The following is a 21,080-nucleotide window of genomic DNA, read 5'->3' as shown; positions in this document are numbered from 1 at the left end:
ACACTGGGAAGGCCTCTACTAATCACCCAGCTGCCACCAGCTACCAGTTTAAGTGTGTGTGTGTGTGTGTGTGTGTGTGTGTGTGTGTGTGTGTGTGTGTGTGTGTGTGTGTGTGTGTGTGTGTGTGTGTGTGTGTGTGTGTGTGTGTGTGTGTGTGTGTGTGTGTGTGTGTGTGTGTGTGTGTGTGTGTGTGTGTGTGTGTGTGTGTGTGTGTGTGTGTGTGCGCGTGCGCGTGCGTGTGCGTGTGCGCGCAAATAAGGCAACGCGCCATCTTCAAACAAACAAACATTCCCTTCCATGGACTGCAGCGTTCAGGGACCAAATCCAAGGCCTCGCTTGTCTTCAGGACCAAAATCACTAAAATGAACTTTAGCTGCTAGTGGAGGAGTTCCTCGAAAGAAGAAAGAAAACAAGTAAAGCCGACGCACCCGTGGAGACGACCAGACTTCCTTGTCGAACGCAACGCTTCCTCTGAGAAATGGCCGGCGTCACGCCGACTGTGTCAGATTTTAGCTTTGAGAAGAAGTGTGTGTGTGTGTGTGTGTCAGTGGGTGTTTATCATTACAGTATTGGTTACTTCATGCCTGATTGATCAAGAGTATCACGTTTATCGACATTTTGAATAAAGTTGAAATCAAAGACTAAAGTCACCTCTGTTTTCCTTTCACAGATGCATTTTTCTTCAGTATTAGTGAGATCCTTATGTTTGATAAGCAAACTCCCCAAAACCTGATAAATATCTCATATTTCGTCAAATAGTAGATCAAATTTTATTTATTCAGCACTTTTTGTGCAAGAAAATGCAGCACAAAAAGTTTTACAGGATTAAAACAGACCCATCAATTTATTGCTACTCGTTCATGTTACTTATTAGGTTATTAGCAATACGTTACTGAGATAATGGATCTGATAACTCATTACAGTATTATTACGTTATTGTTATAAAGAAGCAATCAATGTAATAACTGATCAATATCTGTGTATATCTGCTCCATTCATACTCGGATACATACTGTATTTAAAGTTCTACCAGTGATCCATCACTGCTCTCAGATCTTTTTATGAAAAATCGTAACAAAGGAAAGAAAAGAAGACAATAAATACCTTCATAAAAAAAAAAGAAAATGTTAGAGAAAGACATTTTCAAAATGTTGTTGCGTTCTAGTTTCTGTTATTAACTAATAGCAGTTTAAAAGAAACAAGCAAAAATGATGAGCACAGACCAGATTAAGAGAAAACCAATTTTGATAAACTATCATTCCTGCATTGCTCCAGTTTTTCAGTGTTTCATTGGGAATAAATCACATTTTAATCCTTGAAATGCTCTTCGTAAAATGTGTTTAGTTTCCCAGTCAAATGCACCAAAAAAAGGCAACTTTATAAATCCCCCAAAAATAAAATAAAGCAGTTGTTAGTGTATATATCATGTACAGTAACTCAACTTTTGACAAATATTTAATAAAGTGCATCGCTTGTGTGGTTTAAATCAGTACATTTCAACTAATTATCAACGTTATATGCAATTTATGTAAAATATGGTCGGTTGAAAATGTTAAAATGAGAGAAATAAGACATTTAATATGACTGATCTCACTGTCACCGGTGGGACGTGCAGTCCGAGAGTTTGCTCATATGAAAGGCTGCTTGGTGGCGCATGTGTTTCCTCCTTCCTGAGGGGAACATGGACGTATTCTGTCTGTTGAGAGACTCTAGTAACAAAGAGACGACTCCTTCCAGCAGATCTGCTGGCAAAAGGAAGAATTTATACCAAAATCCACACAAACGCATGACTGAAGAGGCAGAAATCAGTGTTTTTTATTTGCAATGTAGCAAATGCAACACGAGTCTGGCTCAGTACAATCAAAGATATATATATATGTATATATGTATATATATTCATAGGTCAAACAAAAGCTGTATTAACTGAGGTAAACTGCATTCAGTGTTTGATTTCGCTGTCTCATCCTGTTAGAGCTCATTGTTACTCAAATCTTGCCGTGTTAATATTTAATCAGGAAGTTTCAGTGTTAAACGTGAAGAATAAAACCATTGAATTTAGACTCACGGTGACTTTACAGTTTGAATTAATGGTGCTGCATGAACATAGAAATAAGAAAAAATTCAAAAAAACAATCCAAATGTTGTGATTTAACTGGAACAACACGTCCTTGTCTTCCCCTGCAGGTGTCTTATTGACAGAAACCTTGATGTCTTCATGTCTTTTTGCGTGTCGATGAGGATGGGAACGTGCTGCTCAGGTGAAAGTCTCACGTCCTTAATGCTGGTAAAGTGGCACCAGCGCAGACGCTTGTGGCTGCAGCCGTCGAGGTAGCGAGAGGTCATTGAAGCTGAGGCGAAGGGAAGGCGAGGCCGGTCGTCCGGTGAGTCTGCAGCAAGAGAGGACGGGACCAGAACAGCGTGAGTGAAGGAGAAAACCGCTGCACACCTCGCAGCCATCGGACCCGGCTAAAAATAGCGTCCTGGGTGTGGCGAGTGAGCGAGTGGAGGTGATTATAGGCATTGTGGAGACGGATTCCTCCTCCGGGAGTTTCATTTTCCCTCCCTCTCTCTGTCCCGCCGCCTGCAGCCGTTGTTGGGCGACAGCTGATACGTGACTTCTGGTTTTGTTCAGATTTGCCTTTCACCCCCGGATGATACCATCCCGCTCGCCTGCCGCCGCCTCACAAATACACACGCGTTCTCACGGTTATGGAGCCGGGCCTCACGCATCTGCACACGCTCCCCTGTGGTCGTACCTGTGTGATCAGACGGTGGTGACACACGTCCGGGGGCTGCGCCTGCTGCTCCTGGCCGGCAGTGGGAGGACGACCTGGGCCTGGAGGCAGTACTTGGACTGGCGCAGGTCCTTCAGCGTTTTAGAGCAGCAGTTCATGTGAAAGACTTCCTGAGGAGGAGAGATGAAACCATGAGGACTGTGGCCCTGCGGGGGGGGGGGGGGCTCCGGTGGCCTCCGGGACACAGCAGACGGTGAACGTCAACAGCAAATCACAAGCATTTAAAGTCTCGTTCTTCCCTTTTTTTTTTTTTTTTTGGTGAGTTTGTTCTCGTTTTTGTTTTTTGTTTTTTGTTCCTCCTCCTTCTTCCTCCTCTATTTCATTACATCAAGACTGTGTTTTACATTAAAAAAAACACCTAAACGAATTGCAACTGGAAATGAGTAGAATCTCAACATAAAGTGAACTTCACCGAAACACTCCTTTAGCTGTTGCATTATGGGTGTTTTTACAATCTCCGCTATCTTTCACGGCAGCATCGACCCGGTGTTGCGTTGTGTCCGCCACGCCTGGGAAATTTGTTCAAGAATCATGAATATTTACTTTCCTGACTCCTTATTGCTTCTACTTTTACTCTCCGCCTTCACATATAAATACCTGTAATGTCTTTTCTGTACATCCTTGAAACCTTTTTAACGTTATTTATGCAATAGTTTTTACTTAAAGTAAAAGTACTTTGGTGCTTCTGCATGTAAACGGGCACCATGTAGGGCCTTCGTGGACTCAGAGATTCGACCGTCGAACATGAGGAGTCGTCTGTTGGTGTGTACCTCCTCGCCGCTGGCGGAGATGACGTAGATCTTGAAGCCTGGATTCCTGTGGATCCTCCGGACCTGCGGCCTCAGCCGCTTCACTTGGACCAGAATGCCCCGCTTCGTGACGTTCACCTCCAGAGTCGGGGGGCTGATTGTGGCTGCGCACATTAACATCCCGCTCAGTTTGTTTGCACGTATCGGTGAATGAGACGCATAATACTTGTACAAAGCTCAAAATGAAGGAGTCTGAAGCGGCTGGAGGGAGACTCACTGTCCAGACGGGGGCTGAATCTCGGGGACAGGGCCCAGGCCGACTTGCTGCTGGTGGACGGCGAGACGGAGCGCGCTCTGGCGTAGTACCACTCTCTGGGGTCAGAGGTCATGCTGCTGAGGTCGCAGTGAAGCCGCTTGACCCCCTGACAGCCGTCCACGTCAAGCCAGTCAGCCTCGCCATAGCTGAGAGGACGACATGGGACATTCACACCTTCTAGAAACATCAGGGACCTCAGACACAAACTCACACTTCTGTTTTAGTTCTCCTTTTCCCGTACGTGTTTGTAAGAGTGCGTGACAGTCCGGAGTCCTCCAGGGGGCTGTGAGGACCAAAAGTCTGGAGCTACCACTGTTGTAATGGAGTAAATAGAAATACTCTGATAGAAGAGAAAATCTCTGTATTGCAAGTTTAGAAATAGTGAAGCCTGAGTGACAAACATAAAAACTAAAATTAAAACAATTAGATTAAGATTGTAAAGGTTACTGGTGTTTTCATGTTGCGGCTGATGTAAAGGAACCTCCAATAATCCCTGATCTCTGGTTTTATCATTAAGCTAAACTATGTATTCAACTCGAAATGGATCAATCTCTATACTACCAGTTAACATTATTGGAATGATAATACTAATCATAAGATGGAAACAGTTTTGTGTGTCAAAACTACAGAGCAGTGATCTGAACTGTTTAACTGTTTCTGTGAGTCGTGTTTTATTTAATGTGAATTTCTTCATTAGGGGAGATTTGCATTACTTATTTTTGAACAGAAAATAGAAAAAATATATACTTTATTAATTCCAGGAAGAAATTATTCAGGTGGAACTAATCTTCATCTTAACGTTTCCGCCCGGCTCAGTGTGAGAGACGCACCTGAAGTCGCTGCTGCAGTCAGACCTGCGTCATTTTTTTCGCCTTAACAAAAAAAAGAAGTTGTTTTCCTCCTGGTCGTGACTGAACTGTGGCGCGCGACACTGTGTTGGACCGCTGGTGTTCAGCAGGTGAGTGTCTCGCGACGCGGCTCTTTATTTATTGTTGGTTTAATCTCCGTTGGTTGTTAGGTGCGTTCAGGGGCGCCTGGGAAATTCAGGCTTTAGTGACATGACGTTTAATGTGGTTTTGTTAATGTGAGTGACTTGAAAAGTCTTGAATAATGTTTAATAGCAAATCAAGAAGCTGTATGATTAACGGATTTATTTAATTTTAAGATTGACTATAAATGTATTTCAAAAGCATGAGACTAACGAGTTAAACGCGTGTGATAGATTTAATCAAATCGTACTAAAGAAATGTTGAATATTTATAAACTGCTATGTTTAAAGATACTTGGTTGTTTGGAGCCAAAATAGAATTAATTTCCAGAGTAAGGCAAGGCAAACTTATTGATAGAGCTCCATTCAAACACAAGGCAATTCACAGTGCTTTACAAAGAAATTAAAAAAATACAGATTAAAGAAATACATTAAAGCTTTAGAAGAAATGAAAGACATACATTAAAACAGTTACAACAAAGTCATTTGTTACCTGTAAGAATCTAACTTTTGTTTAAAGACTTAAAAAAGGCTATTTGAAGAAATTATTACTAATAGTTTTGTATTTAGATTTTTGAGGTTTCTCAACTAAAGAATGTACAATCTGGTAAAGAACCAAAAGAAGAAAAAAAAAAGGGACAAAAAGAAACCTAAAGATGTACAAACTACCTGCTAGTTCAATAAAAAAAAAGATATTCTATGAATAAGTAAATATTTGAATGTATAAGGCTTAAATAAAGAGGGAGCTTTCATCATATGTATATAAATGCAATAAGGTGTGCGTGCGTGCGTGCGTGCGTGTGGGTGTGTGTGTGTACTCACATCTTCCACTGGACGTAGTGCAGCAGTGAGGAGCTGTTGTTCGCTGGAGACCACTGCAGGATGTTTTTATAGTCCACAGAGTTGAATCTGACCGGGGCCGGTGGAGCCAGCATCTCTGAACACAACAAAACAGAATAGTTAGACGTCAAGTTCCTTCAAACACTCTGTTGATAAAGGTCAGAATGTTCTGACATTAAAGCAGCAGAACAACAGCAAGTAAAGATCAAATCATCTGTTCATCCAGAGCCTCCAGTTAAAATCTAATGCTTGTTTTCTGGACTGAGATGAACCAGGATGATTGTGAGAGGAAGATGAAGACGACACCGCCGTGCAACTTCACTAAAGGCCTGCCAGCTGTGATCAAAAAACTCAATGTTTTGATAAACTTCCTCTAATTTAGAACATTAAAAAGAAATAATCTCTTCGAAGAAACTAAACTAAAAACTGTTAAATGTACCTTAAATATGCACAAATTATTGTTTATTTTTCTCCATTATTTTGTCTGATATGGAGAAGAGTGATGAGAGTCATGTGTATATATAAACCACAAATAATACCTTGTTTACTTTTAGACCCGTGGAATACACGTAATCAATATTATTGTTCATACTAGTCATTAAGAAGTGTTTACGTCTGTTCTGTCTGCAGAGAGTTTCATAAGAAGTAAATTTTTTCTGCTATAACGGACAAGAGAGAAGACCGTTCTTCACACTAAATCATGATAAAAACAAATAAGAAGAGATAAACTCAAAGTTATTTTGTCAAAACCTCTTTCTGGGGCAGAAATTGCCATGAAGACAAGACATTGCATTAAATTCGGTCACATTTTAAAACCAGGCGGTAAAATCTCATCACTTTCCTGAGAAATCGAAAACTTTTTTAGTTTCTCGAACAGGTGCGATTCTTTCTGAGCCGCGGAGGAGAGGTTTACCTTGCGGGCTGCAGATGTGCAGGTTTCCCAGCAGCAGGACTCCGAGCAGCAGCAGCAGAGCGGACATGATGCAGCCGGAGGACGTCAGGAACTGGCAGACGAGCCGCGGCTGGATCTGCTCCGTCCTCGGCGCGTCGGCCTTTAACGTCCCGCCAACTTCCCCATTTACATTTCCACCGTTTTTTTGTTTTGTTTGTTGTTTTTTTTGACACAAGCGGGCCGCTCGGGTAGTAACGTTTCAGGGCTCCACGTCATCTTGAACTGATTTCGTGTTTCGTGTTCCGGATCAGTTTACACATGAGCCGGGTTCAACTTTTGGATTTAGTTTTTCTTTGCTGTTGTTAATGCAGATGAAAACATGTTTTTTGTGCGTGTTTGTTTCTTTTCCGGCCTGCAGAGTTGTGAAGATCGGGTTTATGTGACATGAACATTGTTGATCCAGCAAATCTAACCTCTTTGTGAATCCGTTTGGAGGATTTTACCCACGTGACCCCCGTCTCGCCTCAAGAGTTTCCTTTAGCAGAACCAGAGACCATCCCCGCTTGTCTTGAAATGTCACGAGGAATTAAAACACTTTACTGGAACCGCGTTTGCATAACGACAACAAAGCGTCGGCGACACAGGAGGAAGGAAAGGTGACATCTTTACTACTTCTTGTCCGGCACTTCGTGTTTCCTCATGGTGGTAATTGTTGTTAAAGGGCAGATCAATATTGACAGAGGCTGCCGAGGTAAAAGGGCCATTTTTAATATCCTGCAGAGCATCAACACAAATCCTCCAATTACAGATTGTAATTTTTTTCTTATCTCGGCTGGACGGATAATCCAGAGTTTATAATCCTCTAAATGATTTCTGTCTAATCTATTTTACCTGAGGGTATTTCCACAGGGGGAAGTCGAGATAATTGCACGTATTGATTTAAATATATTTGCTCACTGGCTGCTACAGTGAAAGAATCGAGGCCGGCTGCTGATTACTTTTTCCCACTTTCATTCAAGGGGCCCACGTCTCCCCAAGACCAAAGAACTCTTACAATGTCGATGGTGGAGATCAGAGACGTATATTCCTCCTATAATTCTCATAAGTCCTGGTGTCGAGATTGAGTCAAACATGTACATCACACCGTGGTCGTTGGTATTTTTACGTCTCGCTTCAATGGTTTGGCCCAGTTCAGATCAAATATTGCTGCATTTAGCCGATTCTGATTGTCGCGTGAGGCTGAGCCACAGATCAGGGTTCAAACGCACGTGGGAATAATGACAATTTCGGTAATCTGAACTCTCAAAACCACAGGAAGACTGAAGTTTCTTTCATTGTTCAAAACAGATGATCAACCGGAGCGCAGACCTTCGCCAACGCCACATCCCTTTTGCTGAACCGAGTTCACGTCGCATGCCGATGCTGACGAGGCAGATCAGGCAGATACGCCACCGTGTGAAACGTGAGTTGTTGCCATGGGAACGGCTGAGCTACCCGGTTACGGAGGGGCTGCGAGGCTCTCTGGGAGATGTATTAGTGCAAATGTTAGGAGGAAATTTCAAAGGAAATTTAGTGCGATGGTATGAAAGCGGTAACAAAAACGGTTTGCCGATAACGTCCCAGCTTCTAATCATTTGGTCCTTGGATGAGGACAAATCATCCCTGAAAATTTTATGCAGTTTTGTGAAGACTTGGTAAAATACACACAAACCAGTGAATAAATACACGCAGACAAAAGCACAACCTGCTCGGCTTCGTTGGCGAAGGTCATAAATGTGATTAAGCTGCATCAGCATTCTGGTGCTCATTAGTGAAATGGATCAGAAGGAATATCGTGACCTGCGACGTGAATCTGAACACAAACGTCTGCCATGTTGGACACGTTCTCTTCTTTTAAATTCACGATTACAGTAACGAAGACCAAATGTTCCAGCGTATCAAAAGTCCAACTTTTCTTTTTTTTTTTTTTTCATCCATCAGCAAAAAAAACAAAACAAAGTCAATCTACGGTTCTGAAGGTATGTACAGTCTGAAGAATGCAGTAACTTAGTTACTTGAAGGAACTGTAACTATAACAAGTGGAATAGTTGTAGACGTTGATTGAACTTTCCCTGGATTTGAAATGATTTCTGGGGTTGATTTCAACACTAATGTGCTGAAAATGGCCACGTTTGGATTAAAGGTGTCAGTTTAAAGTCAGCGGGGGCGACCGGTGGAACCCGTCTCCTTTTTAAGTCTCCCATAAATCCACAAACTGTATAAGCGACTCGTCTCCCCAACATTTGAGCCTTGAGTGTGGAAATCTCCTGTAATTCGAATACTTGGTCACAAACATGTGAGCGTTTATTGGCCCTCACAAGCCTCCAAGTTGCCCATTTCCGCTGTAAAGATAGGAGAGATCTAGACGATGTATGTATCAGCGCATTGAAACTGGGCAAACTGTGTGAACCAGGCCGAGGTGCATCAGGATAAATTGTGGAAGTTAATAGGAAGAGTAGAGGATGGGTAAAGACAATAGTAAAAACACAAATAGTGATAGTTTAATGGGTAAAATGACAAAGGAAGCGATCAAAGATAGAATAAATATTAAAAATTGCAAGACAATTGTAAAAAAAAAAAGTATAATATCGTATAGTATATAATGTCGCTGTAACAACCAATAACCTCATACCCGCCAAGGTATTATATAATAATATTAATGTTATTAACTACTTTATTTTTCATTATAACATTTTGCCAACTATCTAATAACTTGTTACATAAAGAAGTAGTATGTAAGAAGTGTAACGGAATCATGACCGAAGGGCTTTTAGGGCTCGGTTGGTCGAGCCGTCGTCTCACAGTCGGAAGGTTGCAGGTTCAATTGTACATCTCCACCTGTCCACCCGTCGAAGTGCCCTTGAGCAAGACACTGAGCTCCAATCCCAGCCTCCTTGTGTGTGTGAATGGGATGAACGATAGAAAGCACTTTAGGACTGCTCAAGCAGTGGAAAAGCTCTATATCAGTGAAATCCATGTACCATTTATAAATGTTTTAGTGGATTCTATTGTGTTTTTACTATACTTTATAGTGTTTTAGTTGATTTTTGTTTTTAGTGGTTAATGTATGATATACAGTGGATACATATGGGATAATTCACCTTTTTTCCCCCCCACTAATTTGATAGTTAAGAGTCTGATGAAGGTTTAGTTCAGCTCAAAGTGAGAGAACAGTGAGGATGTGTGGCCAGATTAAGAGAAATCCTGGGCAGAGGTGAAAAGTGACACCTGTCATTATTGACTCTTACTGGAAGCAGATCAGTTCACACACTCCTGAGAAGAGGAAGGAAACGACACACACGCACACACACACACATTTTGGTGTAGGACATGTTGGGGGGCGGGGGGTTCCTTCCTCACTTTACTGGATTCAAAGAGAGGAACGGAGCGAATGAGTCAAATGTCACGTCGTGCACATGAAGCGTTGTTCCCTCACATACAAACGACACACAGCAGAACCGGATGGAGGAGCTCTGCCCTCAACTTCTTCTATTCAACCCAGCAAACAAGGAAAGTCAACACAAAAGGTACATATAGGTACAGGCCAGCCATTTATTCAAAGGCACAAGACATCCGCTCCAGCAAAACAGTGTAATTGACAAAAGAAGACATGTACATACTAAGCATGGATTGAATTCGCAAGGTAGAATTAATCAGGCTTTCATCATCATCTGCTTTTAGTAAGGTTGGCAAACGCTGAATGAAGCGCTAAGCACACCCAGCTCGCTGTGTGAAGAGGACTGTAGGATCACTGAAACTAACAAGCTTAGTTACTCAAAAGGTGTTTTTGTCCATCAGTGTGACCTAAAGGAGCTGAGCAGCTTGATCAGACAGAAAAATAGTGCAAATAATTAGAAACGGCTATTTTGGCGATGTGACGTCAGAGTGAAGAAATGACAACCTGTCTATTGATCTAAAAGCAATGCGAGGCTCCTTTTGAGGAGGGCTTTTTTTTTTGATGACGGAACCAGTTTGAGGTCTGAACTCCACCTTGGTGAGGACGATCTATGAGCATTGGCGCTGCGCGCTCGTACCTCCAGTTTCCTCACGTGACGCCGTCTCCGACTCTCTGACAGAGCGAGTCTCCCTGAGCCTCGGCGTCTTGCTGCTGCTCATCATTTCACAGGTTCCCATCAGCAGAAAACACCTCGACATCAAGACCCATGCCTCGCAACTCGGTTATTCAAATAGTAGTATTTAAAAGTATGTTAGGCATACTTTCAGTCTAGATTCCCGGGTTTCAGTCAAAAGTGCATGAGTTTAGAAGTATAAAAACAACAACAACACAGGAGTTGAAGCTAATGCGAAGAATCGTGTATAAATCTTTAACAAAGGACGCTAAGATCTATGTTTATGCTTATACATCCGAAAGAAATGTTTAGGCCGCCCGAATCAACATTAGCATGTGGCGTTGGCGACCACTCGGACTTATTTACTGCGTGCTGAAGTTAAACCGGCGTCACGACTGGTACAGCTGCTGCTCTGTAATGTTTCTGTGACCTGCTGAAGTTTGGGATTTGAACGCGTTCAGCCACGGTAACCCTCGGCCTGGTCGCCCGGCCCCAACTCAACCGGCACGCCGCGTTTCTCATAACTGGACGAGAAGTTGTCCTCGTCCAAGCTGCCGCCGCCCCGGTACGCAGAGTCCTCCTCCGCCACGTCAGGCTCTCCGTCGTCCTGGGACGGCAGCCCCAGGCGCATGCGGAGGGTGTAGTCGGCGGAATTAGTGGCGGGAGGAGTGAAGTCCAGACAGTCCTGGATGTCGGTCGCTTCCAGGAGCGGAGTGGGTGACGGAGGCTCCACCTCCATCACAGTGATCAACTCCTCAACCAGAACCAGGGTCTGCCGCGTCCTATGGTGGGAGACGTTCTACAAGAGACCAAGAGTCTTTCAGTCAGTGCCGATCCACCCAAACAAATTCAAACCCTGATCATCTCCATTTGAACGAGTTGATAGGAACGTACCGGAGGACGAGCTTCTCTTGAAGGCTTCGTCTTTTTGCTGTAGATCATGCAGAGGACGAGCGCGAGGACAGCACATACCGCAGCCAACAAGCATGTCCCGATGACGATATACGCCAGATCTGAAGGAAACACAAAGAAATGTTATTGTGAAGGGAAGCAGCTGTAAATACCCATCAGGGTTTCTTGAAGCTGAAAGCTGGAAAATGTCCCTGAGAGCTCCGTCAGCCAATGTAAACGATAACAAACCTTTGAGAAGCTTTTTCTAATGTTCATTTTGTGTCCGAAAGCCAAAACCCCAACCATTTGGGATTCAGCCAAAACTTAAAGAACGGTTAAACTTATGCCGAACCAAACAAAAGACTGATTTCAATCAATAACTAAGAGAGTTCTCCAAAAAGGAACCAGCAGAGACCAACAAGAGTAAAGATCCATTCCAACCAGAGCAAGTAGTTAAGTGCCAATTTACCAGGGAAACGGGTGGAGAGTTAAACAGATAAGTAAGCAAATGGAAATGATGAATAAGAAAGTAACTTTAAATATGAAATAAAACGTTGGTTTGAAACCAAAAGCTGCAGATTGTATAGAAGCGTCATCCTCCGGTGCTGTGAGCGGCGCCACATCACACCACACTGTTTCATATTTGACTTTAAGAGACGTTTTGACTGCGTGTTGTTCCATCAACATGAGGCACACAAAACAAAGTGCTGGCGGTGACATTTCATACTTCCTGTTTTTTGACAAACAGTCCCTGTGTGGCTTTAAGTTCGATTATCTACCAGCAGATGTCAGCCCCCCCCAAGAACCCATGATGCTTCACTGCGGCAATAGGGAATGTCAAAACATAGGTAGGATTTCACTCAACCGTGAGCCGCTTTCTGAAACGGCTGAGCGCAGAACACTTGGCTTCCTTTCACCAGCATGGTCGTCGGGTCCAGGTCCGGGTCCGTGTCCAGGCCCAGGTCTCCGTTGATCTGCAGACAGTGTTTGTCCTGCTGGGGGTCGACTGGCAGCAGCGCCTCGCACACCGCCTCCTCGCACAGGTACGTGTGATCGGACAGGTTCTGCACACGCACAGAAAAGGAAGGACTGGAGAAATGCGTGATAAAACTTCTTAACCGCGACTCTCGGCGGCGTTAGACGACCTCAACTTCAACACCAGACCGCTTTGTTTGTGTGATAATTAAATGAGGAAACTGGCAAAAGGTCTGCGGCGCAATTCCTCTGATTATAAATGACAAAGTGAAACTGACCTGGCTGATGATCGCGACCGTGTACTCAAAAACGGGTAGCTCGTCGCTCAGGAGTGCGTCATGGCTTTTCTTCCTCCTGGTCGTTGCCTTCCGGTTGCTGTGCACCTTCTCGTACAGCGTGAGCCAGGGGTGCTGGAAGCGCAGCAGGACGCGGTGGTGGGGCTGGGCGGTGATGTTGACTGACGGGAGGTCCACAAAACCTGAAAACCAACGTGGAAATGAAGGATTTCTTTCTGGAGCTCTACTTTCTAGGGGCTACATGGAAACGTCACTTGCTCTCTTTCCAAACCGTCGCTCACATTTCTGAGTCACGTCTGCATCCCGGTAGTAGCTGAAGGTGATTCCGTCCTCTGACGGGGAGGGGTCCGACTCCTCGCCACCGACCACAGCGGTTACAGTCAGATAATAAGCTTCTGACGGATCCGACAGGAAGGAGAGATCAGCCTCGAGGGCGGGAGGCTCCACCCAAGACACATTCAGAAAACTGGAAAACAAGAAGACTCATTTAAATAACCTCGATGATGTCAAAGGTCACAGCTTGTATGCGGTTTCAAACTGACTCAAGGATTTTCTTTGAGGCTTCACACACAAGAAAGTAAAATGCAATGCTTGGAAACAGAAGCTACTTTGAGTTGTTGCTCTTGAATCTACTCGTGGATGTTAAATGTACATTATAATATTGTATCATGTTGATTTAGAGGCTAAATCTCAACATTTGCTTCGATTCCTCCCCTTCACATCTTAAACCGTCAACTTTTTTCCAAATGTATCGTAAAACACACAGTGTCGACATTAAATCCAGCTGTACGAGGATGAAGGCTACCTCGCACCATAATGCTTCATGTTCTTAGGAGATGAAGGACAACACCCACCCCTCCGCATTTGTTCTGTAGTAGGCTCCGATGTCGACCCTGAACTTGAGTCCCGGTGTGTTCTGGCCGTACTCCCACTTCAAGACATTGTTCATACTCTGGCAGTGCAGGTTCACGTTCGCCGGCGGTTCCACTGTTGAGACACGAGCATCAGGCTGCAGGTCACCACAACGTAAAACCCACAAAACACCAGGAAGAGACTGATAGAAGAGCACAGGGCAATGCCGGCAGACTGTTACACAATCCTTCAGCTCCTTTTAGGTTGGAGTCAATTATCCCAGTGTGGTGAAATACATTCAATGCGCCACCAGAGGGCGCAGTCTGAACACAGTGTGTTCTGCCGCGAGGCGGACCAAGCAGCCCACACAGATACTAAAAGCAGACCTGTAATTGGGATGGTGTCCAAATGCTACAGGATGTCAGACATGGCAAGCAGGAAACAGACAGACGTGCAGTTTCCCTATATGAACCGACCCCCCCGGTCTCGTTTGCCACGAGACAAAACAAAGAGAGAGATGAAGGTTTGACTCTCCTTGGGGACTTGTTCTCATTCCAGTGCTGTGACTTCAGACTTTTATCTAACGTAACAAACTTCCACTTCAGTCGGTTCAGGTTTACACAAGACCTGCATTTCAACCTGGGTTTAAAGAAGCAGGTATGTCCACAAAGCATAACACCTCCATCTTGTACTCAGATAAACACCACGTCGAGCCACATCGTAGTACTATAGTTTCAGATTCACAACATTGGACTGCGGCAGTTGCGATCGTTTCATCCAGACGAGTCAAAGAAGAAAATGTTTCTGTTCACAAGTCCAAACAGAAAAAGGAGAACACGGTTTTGTTTCCTCTGTGAAGTCACATTTATATTCTCCCACGTGATCGAGTCCACCCACACAGACGCTGAGGTGCGAGGAGACCCGGGAAAATAGACGTGGTCGCACATGCACTGTGAAAACGAGGTGATAACCACAACAGAGATGCTGGTGTCAGAGGCTGCCGCCGCCACAACACACACACACACACACACACGCACGCACACACTTAAACTGCCACTGTAGTATATTACAAGAACAAGACGATACATGTCCTACGATCCTCTGAAACCTGCAAAAAAAACAACAAAAAACATGGATTTATCTTAAAAGTAGCTAAGATATAAGAAAACAATGCAAAGCTGCTATGGGGGGGAGGGGGGGGGGATCTTGGTCTCTGAAATATGATGGGAACCAGAAGTCAATCATCATATCACATAAACATCACAAGGTGTGGTGACCAACCACACTCACATGATGAGTGCCTACAAAGCAAAAAAAACAAATAAAAGGCAGGAAGAGAAAGCACGCCCTACCGGAGGTCACATGAGCATCAAGAAGAAAAACACTTTGCTGCAGTGGCTTCAAATTCATTGATGAGATTAAGGCTGAAATAAAAAGCAGCAGGAGATAGAGTCGTAACTTATACTTGAATGGTTAAGAATGCTCACTGAGTTAAGTCACATTATTAACCCCACTGTAAACATCATTATTAATATTTTATTACAGCTTTCTTGTCTTGTGGATTTTGCTGTAATTTCCACTTGTGGCACATTTATGAGTAAAAAGATGTTGTGCTTTATATCTGTGGCTGCGCGCGCACACACACACACAGTTCCCAATTAAACTCCATTAAAGTTAGTAAATAATTTCCTCTGAACTCACGCAACGTTTTGTCACTTTACAACACTGGCCCTGCGGTAAACAGCCACAAGACTTCTCGGCGCAGGAGAAACGAGAGCTTTGTCGGAAAGCCCCAGTCATGACAGAACAGGCTGCTACGCGGTGACTCATCGCTCCAATCAAACGACCTCGGTGAGCGCCACAAACTCGTAGCGTGAGGTGTTTCTGCAGGACGAAAGGGGAGTGGCCGTTCACGTTTCAACTTCTAACAATAAAAACAAAAGCCACAGCGGCAACAGCAGACACAACGCGGCGTGTCGCCGCGCTTGATTTCATCACACCACAAGACCCCCTCCCTTTCCCCGAAATGACAGAACACCACCACAACACACATGGTGTGTACTCTCTCTCTCTCGACGACAGGCTGAGTGTCGTGTACGAACAGGTGAAGCTCGCAGCGCTCCCAGAAGAAATGTTTTCAGACAAAAGATCATTAATGAAGAGAACGAGTGAGTACGTGTTCGCTCTGCGGGGGAAGTGCGATCCTTTCCCCAATGGCTTTTACCAATATTATGAGGCCATATTATGAAACACAAGATATATTCAGATATTCTGCCTTAGCCAGAAACCAAGTCTTTTGATGCATTCAGTCACACCAGTGTGATGATTCGTTGTCTAGATTAAAACATTCTGGTTCACACTACAGTAATAGATGCCGATATTTAACTTGGATGCAAAAAGAGGGAAATCCTAAAGTGAATCTTGACAAAACAGTATTTATTTAACAGTAAAAGCATGGAATTGTCATCTGGTCCTCTCTTACTTGAATAAACCACGCAGGTCGAGCTTTCTCTGCTAAACATTTGCCAGCAGATTATATCTCGGGTCAAATGTGTTAAGTTTTCTGAATCCGGACTCTTCAACCCCACTACCTGGGTCCATGTCCTTGGTGGTTTTATATAAATCCAACGCCATCGCCTGTATGTCCCGTGTTCGCGCCAATGTTAATGCTTATAGCATTTTGTCCTCATGCATGCATGCGCGTGTGCTTTCAAAAAAAAACAAAAAAAAAAACCCAGCAGCTCGGTCATTTCTCGCTTTCATTGGGATTTTTGACATGGGATCATAACGTCCATGTGGTCTACATTTCTTCACAAACATGTCGCGCTCTGCAACAAGTGTGACGTAGCTCACCAAAGACTATGGTGGTTGTATTCAATGGCTTTTTAAAAAGAAGTGTGGGCTCAACACAAGAATTTCTCATTGTACAGACTTTTAAGTGCCGAGTCTTTTAAAAGAATTTAGAATAAAATAAATCCACATGTTGAAATGTGGTTTTATCTTAAAAGCCACCGAATGCAGCGACTCCAGGCTCCAATAGCCTTTTAAGTTTCCAGCGAGGGTCGCCATGATTTTAACACAAAGTCTTTGAAAAGAACCAAACGCAACATTAAGAGTTTATGGCGTGTTTACGGAGTAGCCACAGTCCCACTGTACAATACCAAAGGTATTTTATTCTAGCAGAATCCATTCCGAGGGAAATTTTTCAAGTTTCACAAATACCACAAAAGCATGTGTTTAGTATTACAGAACGTACTGGTGCCAATTAAGATATTTATTCAGGCATCATTCGGAGATTTTCTTTTTCAGTAGATGCAGGGTTCTCTGGAAAATGGCTGCGTCTGCACTTAATCATTGAGATCAGTAGGAATTTCATTTCCCCAGTTGGCGTGTGGGAAACTGCACGTGGTGCTCGGATCCACTGCAACCAAGACTTACTTTCTTATAGTGGCTCCCGGGTGCGATTCCCTTCTCGATTTCTGTTCATAGCATATTGTTCTCTGCACCGTGGTTTCAATAAAACAACACTTTTTCATTTTAAAAAAATGGATGAGATGTCGTGTATACGGGGGCCCTCGGTGCCGGAGCTGTGGATTCCACTTGTGGCTTTCGTCACCACCGAGAATCTGTCACTTCCACTCTCGCACTGAGTCAAACATCACCAGATGACTGTGATTCACAAACGGCAGGATGGCTACTGTAGGTTTGTTATGTTATGTTCTTTATCATAAAAACAACTGCAGGTGAAAGTGTAACGCGACAATAGAAGAAACCTCCAAACATTATGTGGTGCTGATGGGCAAACTTTTTTTTTTTTTAAACAAGATTACTAGACATACAGTATAATGCATTAGAGATTCGTCACCTTTACAATTCTTGATTTATTCGTCAAAACTGGAGAGATTTACCATCAGAGGTGTATTACGTCAAAAGAACTGACTAACAAACCAAATATTTGTCCAATGAGATGTTCCTGTGTTTGAGTTGTTGCTTGTGTACACATGGTGGTATGGTGACCAGCCCTCTCACAACACAACTACTCCCAACATTGGCATGTTCGCCCTGCAGCTATGAGCTAGGGATGTCCCGATCCGATCGGTAGATATCGGATCGGGGCCGATATTAGTGATTTGTGACTGATCGGGAATCGGCACATCCAGCCGATCACCCCGCCGATCTAAAAAAACAACAACAAAACAAAACGAAAAATCTTTTTCACGTCAGCTGCCGTAAAGCGAGCTCCGTTTGCGACCTGCCGTAAACTGACGTTCGCAACGTCACCTAATAACCACAAGAATCACGGACTACAAGCTCCGGTCGAGCTGCAAAAGCTAGAAGCAGGCGGAGCGGGGCCATAGACCTATAAAACTAGAGTTATATATAGTGGTTTATGTGTTTCTGTCTACTTCTAAATTTCTATGTGGTCTGTTGTGCTTGGTGAGTCACAGCGCCCCTAAAGGCGTGGCATGTGTACTACAGGCCCTGAAGCCACGTGTTGAGCCGTGTTCATAGTGATTTATTTGCCACAAAATCCAGGTGAAGTTGTTTAAGTTAACATAAATAAGAGATACAAGACTGCAGAGTGGAATTGGGTTTTTGTTGTTATGACTGAATAAAGTTTAAATAAGTTCTTAAGTCATTCTGAGAAGAATTTTGATTCAATAAGTGAGTTTTACAATAATTTCTAGCTAAACAAAGCTTCTGCCAATAGTGCTTTTAGCTTCAGAAATCTTAGTTGCTCCAAAAATAGACTATCGAGTATATTTGCAATAGCAATGTAGGTATCGGTTTTGGCCGATACTCAATTCTGAAAAACCGGATCGATATCGAGGGCCAAACAGTGTGATCGGGACATCCCTACTATGAACCTTGCATATAGTGTTTTAAATATGGCAGAAAGCCAAGACGCTCTCCTTTATGTGTCAAACAAAAAAACAACAACAAGACAAAGTCAGATTCACAAACTCTTTTCCGACTGATGGACAAAGACACACAATGTGCTATTTTCATTTTTTTTTTTCCCCCTTCAATTGCAAGGTCTTATTTTCACATGAAGAAATGCACATTTTTGGCCTTGTTGTTGCCCAACTGGAGAAGTTGGGTAATACTGAAAACTACAAAGAGGAAATAAAGAAAGCCTACATTGAACAAGCTGAACGAGTCTCTCTCTCTCCACTGTTATGATCACAAACATGCACATGTCGCACTTATTGTGGCGCTTTGAGGCTTTTTGTCGTTGCTGTTTTTCCTGCGAGGTTGTGCACATAGAACAGCCGCCGGCCTTAGAGGACAGGAGACACGGGAGAGACAGGAGAGACAGGAGAGACAGGCCCGCAGTGTTCCGCAGTGTTTGGTCAGCTTTCAGGAAACTAGAACCGCCATGTTCCCCAGCCACATTAACGCCCTTCTCTTAACATCCCCACACAATCCTTACAACCCATCCCCACATTTCCCGAGGTGAATTAATGTGTCTGACGTATTCAAGTAATAATTGTCGGAGAAACGTCGCGGCTATAACGGTCAACTCACCACGAGCCCAGGCGACGACCATGAGCAGGGCGATGGGAACGGGACAGAATGAGGCGGAATCCATGGAGAGAACCGCCGCCGCCCCCTTCCCCGGGTGCTCGGGGTTTGTCTCAGAGAAAATACCGAGGGAGGCTCGAAGTGGTGGCACGTTTCATCACGGAGCTGCCGAGAAATCACGGCAGCGAGAAATGATCCCAGAAACACGTCCTATGCTGCAGCTGGGAGCTCGGAATGATCCGAGGAGGAACTGCCCGGATCTGACGCTGCGTTAAGATGCCTTCAGGGAGCGTCGGAAGGACTTACTTCCTCCAACAAGTTCGACTCCACAGATGAGGAGTACACCAGAGAACAACTGACAAGTTGACTTATCATAACAAAAGCAATTAATCTCTACTTGCATCACAAGTTGATTTTTAGTCCCGCGACGTGGATCCAAATCTTGGAGCTCAGACACTCACAAATTTAAGATTGTACTGGTTGCACACCTAAATTGGACTTAATATTATGATTAATGAAAGGAAAATCACAACATTGATTGATTGCAAACTGTGTGAGCGGAAAGTGCTGAGTAATAAGATGGTCAACAGAGTAAAGATGGAAGGTGTCCAGATGTTAAATAAATAAATAAATAAATAGTTAATGTCAACAAAGAATGGAAAAAGAAAAAAAAACCAATGAGCCATTGCATAAAAATAAAAATACATTCAAGATATATATATATATATATATATATATATATATATATATATATATATATATATATATATATATATATATATACAGTACAGACCAAAAGTTTGGACACACCTTCTCATTCAAAGAGTTTTCTTTATTTTCATGACTATTGACATTGTAGATTCACACTGAAGGCATCAAAACTATGAACTAACACATGTGGAATTATGTACTTAACAAAAAAGTGTGAAACAACTGAAAACACGCCTTATATTCTAGGTTCTTCAAAGTAGCCACCTTTTGCTCTGATTACTGCTATAGACACACTTTGCATTCTCTTGATGAGCTTCAAGAGGTAGTCACCTGAAAGGGGCTTCCAACAGTCTTGAAGGAGTTCCCAGAGATGTTTAGCACTTGTTGGCCCTTTTGCCTTCACTCTGCGGTCCAGCTCACCCCAAACCATCTCCATTGGGTTCAGGTCCGGTGACTGTGGAGGCCAGGTCATCTGGCGCAGCACCCCATCACTCTCCTGCTTGGTCAAATAGCCCTTACACAGCCTGGAGGTGTGTTTGGGGTCATTGTCCTGTTGAAAAATAAAGGATGGTCCAACTAAACGCAAAGCGGATGGAATAGCATGCCGCTGCAAGATGCTGTGGTAGCCATGCTGGTTCAGTATGCCTTCAATTTTGAATAAATCCCCAACAGTGTCACCAGCAAAGCACCCCCACACCATCACACCTCCTCCTCCATGCTGCACGGTGGGAACCAGGCATGTAGAGTCCATCCGTTCACCTTTTCTGCGTCGCACAAAGACACGGTGGTTGGAACCAAACATCTCAAATTTGGACTCATCAGACCAAAGCACAGATTTCCACTGGTCTAATGTCCATTCCTTGTGTTCTTTAGCCCAAACAAGTCTCTTCTGCTTGTTGCCTGTCCTTAGCAGTGGTTTCCTAGCAGCTATTCTAACATGAAGGCCTGATTCACACAGTCTCCTCTTCACAGTTGTTCTAGAGATGTGTCTGCTGCTAGAACTCTGTGTGGCATTGACCTGGTCTCTAATCTGAGCTGCTGTTAACCTGCCATTTCTGAGGCTGGTGACTCAGATGAACTTATCCTCCACAGCAGAGGTGACTCTTGGTCTTCCTTTGCTGGGGCGGTCCTCATGTGAGC

At 43.7% G+C, this 21,080-nt stretch overlaps 2 protein-coding genes across 2 annotated transcripts; both read right to left on the bottom strand.

Annotated features, from left to right (window-relative positions):
• Positions 1-1,792: 1,792 nt before the first annotated feature.
• il22ra2 (interleukin 22 receptor, alpha 2) lies at positions 1,793-6,712 on the bottom strand. Its single transcript, XM_080482188.1, has 6 exons — positions 6,602-6,712; positions 5,671-5,785; positions 3,822-4,006; positions 3,566-3,708; positions 2,757-2,905; positions 1,793-2,387 (listed from the first exon to the last, which is right to left on the bottom strand). The coding sequence occupies exons 1-5, from the start codon at positions 6,666-6,668 to the stop codon at positions 2,765-2,767; spliced, it is 651 nt and encodes a 216-aa protein (XP_080338314.1). The 5' UTR covers positions 6,669-6,712; the 3' UTR covers positions 1,793-2,387; positions 2,757-2,764.
• Positions 6,713-10,149: 3,437 nt separating this feature from the next.
• Positions 10,150-19,563, bottom strand: LOC308121279 (uncharacterized protein). The gene is made up of 7 exons (XM_080482443.1): positions 19,233-19,563; positions 13,706-13,838; positions 13,133-13,317; positions 12,834-13,033; positions 12,446-12,644; positions 11,584-11,702; positions 10,150-11,488 (listed from the first exon to the last, which is right to left on the bottom strand). The coding sequence occupies exons 1-7, from the start codon at positions 19,294-19,296 to the stop codon at positions 11,147-11,149; spliced, it is 1,242 nt and encodes a 413-aa protein (XP_080338569.1). The 5' UTR covers positions 19,297-19,563; the 3' UTR covers positions 10,150-11,146.
• Positions 19,564-21,080: the final 1,517 nt, after the last annotated feature.

This window comes from Lipophrys pholis, assembly GCF_963383615.2.
Source record: "Lipophrys pholis genome assembly, chromosome: 15".
In the NCBI taxonomy this organism is placed as follows: Eukaryota; Metazoa; Chordata; class Actinopteri; order Blenniiformes; family Blenniidae; genus Lipophrys; species Lipophrys pholis.
This window is presented reverse-complemented; position numbering and strand designations above follow the sequence as displayed.

Coding starts and splice junctions, on each gene's coding strand:
- il22ra2 (XM_080482188.1), bottom strand. CDS start 6,668: ATGTCCGCTCTGCTGCTGCTGCTCGGAGTCCTGCTGCTGGGAAACCTG. Junction 3,709..3,821: donor ATTCAGCCCCCGTCTGGACA/GTGAGTCTCCCT, acceptor TAATGTGCGCAG/CCACAATCAGCCCCCCGACT. Junction 2,906..3,565: donor TCTCCGCCAGCGGCGAGGAG/GTACACACCAAC, acceptor TCTCCTCCTCAG/GAAGTCTTTCACATGAACTG.
- LOC308121279 (XM_080482443.1), bottom strand. CDS start 19,296: ATGGATTCCGCCTCATTCTGTCCCGTTCCCATCGCCCTGCTCATGGTC. Junction 13,839..19,232: donor GGTCGTCGCCTGGGCTCGTG/GTGAGTTGACCG, acceptor GTGTCTCAACAG/TGGAACCGCCGGCGAACGTG. Junction 13,318..13,705: donor TACAGAACAAATGCGGAGGG/GTGGGTGTTGTC, acceptor CTTGTTTTCCAG/TTTTCTGAATGTGTCTTGGG.